Source organism: Octopus sinensis, linkage group LG4 (genome assembly GCF_006345805.1).
Source record: "Octopus sinensis linkage group LG4, ASM634580v1, whole genome shotgun sequence".
NCBI lineage: Eukaryota > Metazoa > Mollusca > Cephalopoda > Octopoda > Octopodidae > Octopus > Octopus sinensis.
In genome coordinates, this window is record NC_043000.1 from 25,723,612 (window position 1) to 25,728,611 (window position 5,000).

At 42.1% G+C, this 5,000-nt stretch overlaps 1 protein-coding gene across 1 annotated transcript in view; it reads left to right on the forward strand.

Annotated features, from left to right (window-relative positions):
• The first annotated feature begins 1,498 nt into the window (after positions 1 to 1,498).
• LOC115210195 (synaptic vesicular amine transporter-like) overlaps positions 1,499 to 5,000 on the forward strand; it is a 37,639-nt gene continuing 34,137 nt past the window's right edge. Inside the window, exon 1 of the mRNA XM_029778662.2 lies at positions 1,499 to 1,695. Coding sequence (XP_029634522.2) covers positions 1,554 to 1,695 — 142 coding nt within the window. The 5' untranslated portion in view covers positions 1,499 to 1,553. The remainder of the gene's footprint in view (positions 1,696 to 5,000) is intronic.

Genomic DNA, 5,000 nt, shown 5'->3' on the forward strand with positions numbered 1-5,000 from the left:
AGATTTGTATTTATATTTCATTTTCACACCTTCATCGCCTTATCCATCATTAGCTTTGATTACAAATCCTGTTTAATGCCATTTTTATCCTCTTAACATTGACATTGAGAGTTAATCGCGAAAGATGTTATTGCAGGAAAGAGGAGGTAGATTTTAATATACCTCAAGACGTTTCGTCAAACATTTGGGAGTTATTTTTATTCTGATATCTCCCTTAAAAATTAGTGTCGTATGTTTAGGAGAGAAGGGGAATGAGTTAACGGGAAGGAAAGGGAGGTAAGTGTGGTAAGCTCTGTCCTTGTCAGAGATAAATAATTTATAGGGGGGGAGTTCACGAAAAAAACAAAAGACGAAGACAGGTGGTGTACAAAACAAGCATATGTATTAGTATAACGTTCAGGAATTGAAAAAGTATTTTGTGTTTTGAGCCTACGCTCTTCTACAGAAAGGGACACAGAAAAAAAAAAACAAGGAGAGAAAAAAAAAGCAGACTTTGCAGAAACGTAGTTTTCCCTGCATTACAAAATTTTAATTCATCTTGTGTTGAAACTGACTTTTTGTTACCAATTTTATTCCGTGTAGACTAGAACACAATAAATACCAGTGGTACGCTAGGGTCTATAAAATATAAATATCAATAATATTCTCAATTACAAAAGCTTCTCAACACAAGCAGATTTCGTGTCACTTCTCAAGACAGATATTACAATGCACTTTCACAAAACGAATACTTTTCAGGTCATATGAAAGACTGTGGAATGGCTATTGTTCGGTTAATGTAAATTCCTTAATAGGAGTTATGTCATTTAAACAGGAACTATGCGGTTAAAATTCCTATCATCGCGTGATGTGTGTTCTTTATTCTTTTATATTTAAATTTAATTATGCATACATATTCTTTTATACAAAACCAAAAATTTGCTTTTGCGGTTTAATAAATAAATGTAAAGGATTTTCGGTGAATATTTTATGTGAAATAATTTAGAATTTATATAATGGTTAAATAATTCCATAATTGATTTAAATTTTTTTTAAATACTGAGAATATACAAAATGAATACAATAGATGGTGTTGTAGTAATTATTGTTGTTGTTGTCTCAGTAGTAGCTCTGATTAAACAAAGCTATGTTCAAAAATGGGTCTAGCCATGATCGCCCTCCTAACTTTTGTTTTTCAGACACAATGTATGTAGAACTACATGATCAATTGGTCTTTATTTTTAAGTTTGTAGGGTGTACTTGCAAAATTATTTCAGTGCTATTTCTAGCAAGTCGGCAACATATCAGAGTTTCCCTCGTTGACTCGTTGGTGTATAGTAGTCAGATTTTTCCCGGGAGATATTATTAGATGTAACCAGATGTTGCAATATACTATCAGATGTTACGAGGTGTTATCAAATGTTACATGTTATCAGATGTTGCAAGATACTACGATATGTCACAATATGTTACCATGAACCTTCAAAGATAGTAATTTTATTGCAAGCAACTTGTTTCAACATCGTTTTCATCCTCAGGAATATATCGGCGAACCAGCGGCGGATGGTGAGCACATGCTTTCAAGTATCGTAGTCATGCGTGAAGGCCCCGCTGAGGAAAAAACTTGTTGGTCAAGGTTCCGGAATTCAACGAAGATTGTAATTATCATCGTGTGTCTTTCATTATTCAACGACAGTTTGCTGCTAACGTTGGTTGGTAAGTAAATTCTTGGCTATTTTCTTTTTGGGAAACAAATAGTTTTGTTGTTGTTGTTGTTATTGCTGCTGTTGCTGCTGCTTTTTGTTTGTTTGTTTTTTTGTTGAGCGAAGCGGTCTTCGTCCCAGAGCTCGCAAGATCGCGGCTCAGGATTGTCTGTTGTTGGAGAAGTCCGAAACATGGTCCTTTGCTATTCGTAAGACCCGCAGAAGAGAAAGCAGGTCAACCCCCGACACCGAGAGCATCGATGGATGGATGAATGTGCATCCAAGCTCAGCGGTTGCGTAGGAAGTCGGGGATAAGAAACAGAAAGAAAGAGTAAGAGAAAGTTGGAGTGAAAGAGTACAACAGGGGTCGCCACCACCCCCTTCCGGAGCCTCATGGAACTTTAGGTGTTTTCGCTCAATAAACACACACAACGCCCGGTCTGGGAATCGAAACCGCGATCCTCCGACCGCGAGTCTGCTGCCCTAACCACTGGGCCATTTCGCCTCCACTGCTGCTGCTGTCTTCTTCTTCCAATCAGGACTCACGCCATTAGCCACAAAGAATAATCTCTAATTCGAGTATACTCTAAGCTACTAAGAATGCGTGTGGCAACTTGAAGATCCACCCACCACACGCGATAGACTGGCGGTTGCACGGGCGCGAAAGCTACGTTGTTATACTCATTCCGTAAACGGTGGCTTTTAACGGGTGGAGAGCTGAACCATCCTGGGGTACAGAGAATTCGCAATCTAGACTAGGGTCTGAAAGTTTACCACACCATAGTGGGTTACACCATGATTCCTCTGCTTTGTGGTAGAAGTAGGAAGAAAGAATAAGAGAAAGTTGTGGTGAAAGAGTACAGCAGGGTTCACCACCCACCCCCGCCGGAGCTTCACAATGCTCGGTCTGGGAATCGAAACCGCATTCTTACAACCGCGAGTCCGCTGCTCTAACCACTGGGCCATTGCGCCTCCACTGCTGCTGCTGTTGTTGTTTGGCCCCAGGTTTGCTTTGATTGAGAAAAACCTATATCCAATGTTTGTCCAGTATTTTTATTATCATAATTATTTTTATCATTATTTCTCACAGTGGAGGCGCAATATGCCAGTGGTTAGGGCAGCGGACTCGCGGTCGGAGGATCGCGATTTCGATTCCCAGACCAGGCGTTGTGTGTATTTATTGAGCGAAAACACCTAAAGCTCCACGAGGCTCCGGCAGGGGAGGGGGCGACCCCTGTTGTACTCTTTCGCTCCAACTTTTTCTCAATCTTTCTTCCTATTTCTTGAGAAACGCTGCAATGGACTGGCGTCCCGTACAGCTGTGGGGGGGGGGAGCACATACGCCACAGAAACCGGGAAACCGTGCCCATGAGCCTGGCTGGGCTTGGAAAGGGAGCATAAATAAATAAATTAATTAATTAATTATTTCTCACACACGGTGTACCCTGGACTACTACATCATATAATGTGTCAGACCGTAGTTTCATCGTTTCATCCACCCGTTTTCCATGTGATTTAAATGAAGAGCAATATTTTTGCGACATCAACAACTGTGCCCATAAAATCTGCTGCTTTGAAACTAAAGAATAAAGAATTAAATTCGCAGAACTCATAGCAATTATTCTATTTCATTACATTTCATCAGTGAATTATGTCTGGGCATACATTTTATGATCTATAAATGGAATGGAAGCACTCCGTCGGTTACGACGATGAGGGTTCCGGTTGATCCGAATCAACGGAACAGCCTGCTCGTGAAATTAACGTGTAAGTGGCTGAGCACTCCACAGACACGTGTACCCTTAACGTAGTTCTCGGGGATTTTCAGCGTGACACAGAGAGTGACAAGGCCGGCCCCTTGAAATATAGGTACAACAGAAACAGGAAGTAAGAGTGAGAGAAAGTTGTGGTGAAAGAGTACAGCAGGGATCACCACCATCCCCTGCCGGAGACTCGTGGAGCTTTTAGGTGTTTTCGCTCAATAAACACTCACAACACCCGGTCTGGGAATCGAAACCGCGATCCTACGACCGCGAGTCCGCTGCCCTAACCACTGGGCCATTGCGCCTCCACTGATCTATAAATAAATTTGTATAATTGCTCTGGTCATTTATCACCTTAATTTTATTTCCTCGTCTTGTTGTTTGACCTCTGCATCATGCCCTTGCACCGTTTTCTTCTAAATACTGTATTTAATATAATCAATTTTCTCAATTTTCATATCTTGCTCCAATTTCATTTCATACGGGAAATGAACGAATTATTTCCCGTGTATTTGTCTTCTCTGTAAATTGTATATAGAGAAGACAAGAGAGGACAGAAAACTGCACGAAACAGAAGAGCTTCTGATTTGTAGGAGTGGCTGTGTGGTAAGTGGCTTGCTTACCAACCACATGGTTCCGGGTTCTGTCCCACTTCGTGGCACCTTAGGCGAGTGTCTTCTACTATAGCCGAGTGCCGACCAGGGCCTTGTGAGTGGATTTGGTGGACGGAAACGGAAAGAAGCCTGTCGTATATATGTGTGTGTGTGTGTGTGTGTGTGTGTGTGTGTGTGTGTGTGTGCGCGCGCGTGCGTGTGTATGTTTGTGTGTCTGTGTTTGTGTTTGTCCCCCCCCCCAACATCGCTTGACAACCGATGCTGGTGTGTTTGCGTCCCCGTAACTTGGCGGTTCGGCAGGGGAGACCGATGGAGTAGGTGCTGGGCTTACAGGGAATAGGTCCTCGATTTGCTCGACTAAAAGGCGGTTATCCAGCATGGCCACAGTCAAATAAGAGTAATAGAGTAAATTGGTACAAATCAAAAGCGCTTCTGTTTCGTGCAGTTTTCTGTCCTCTCTTGTCCAGCTGTTCTCGATCTCAAGTAAGTCGTGCATTTTAGAAATAACCATTCTAAGATTTGTCTGAGACGACAAATATTTTATTCACTCGCCCCGTTCAGTTTACATCCAATAAATGAATATCTATTTCTTTACTACCCACAAGGGGCTAAACACAGAAGAGACAAACAAGGACAGACAAACGGATTAAGTCGATTATATTGACCCTCAGTGCGTAACTGGTGCTTAATTTATCGACCCCGAAAGGATGAAAGGCAAAGTCGACCTCGGCGGAATTTGAACGCAGAACGTAGCGGCAGACGAAATACGGCTACGCATTCCGCCCGGCGTGCTAACGTTTCTGCCAGCTCGCCGTCCTATTTACATCCAATAAATGAATATCATGAAAGTGGTTCAGAGCATGGGAATCCCTGCATAACGAACAATCGTTGATTGACATTACTAATTAAGGCCTGCGAACAGGAGAGCAAGATGAAAGAGA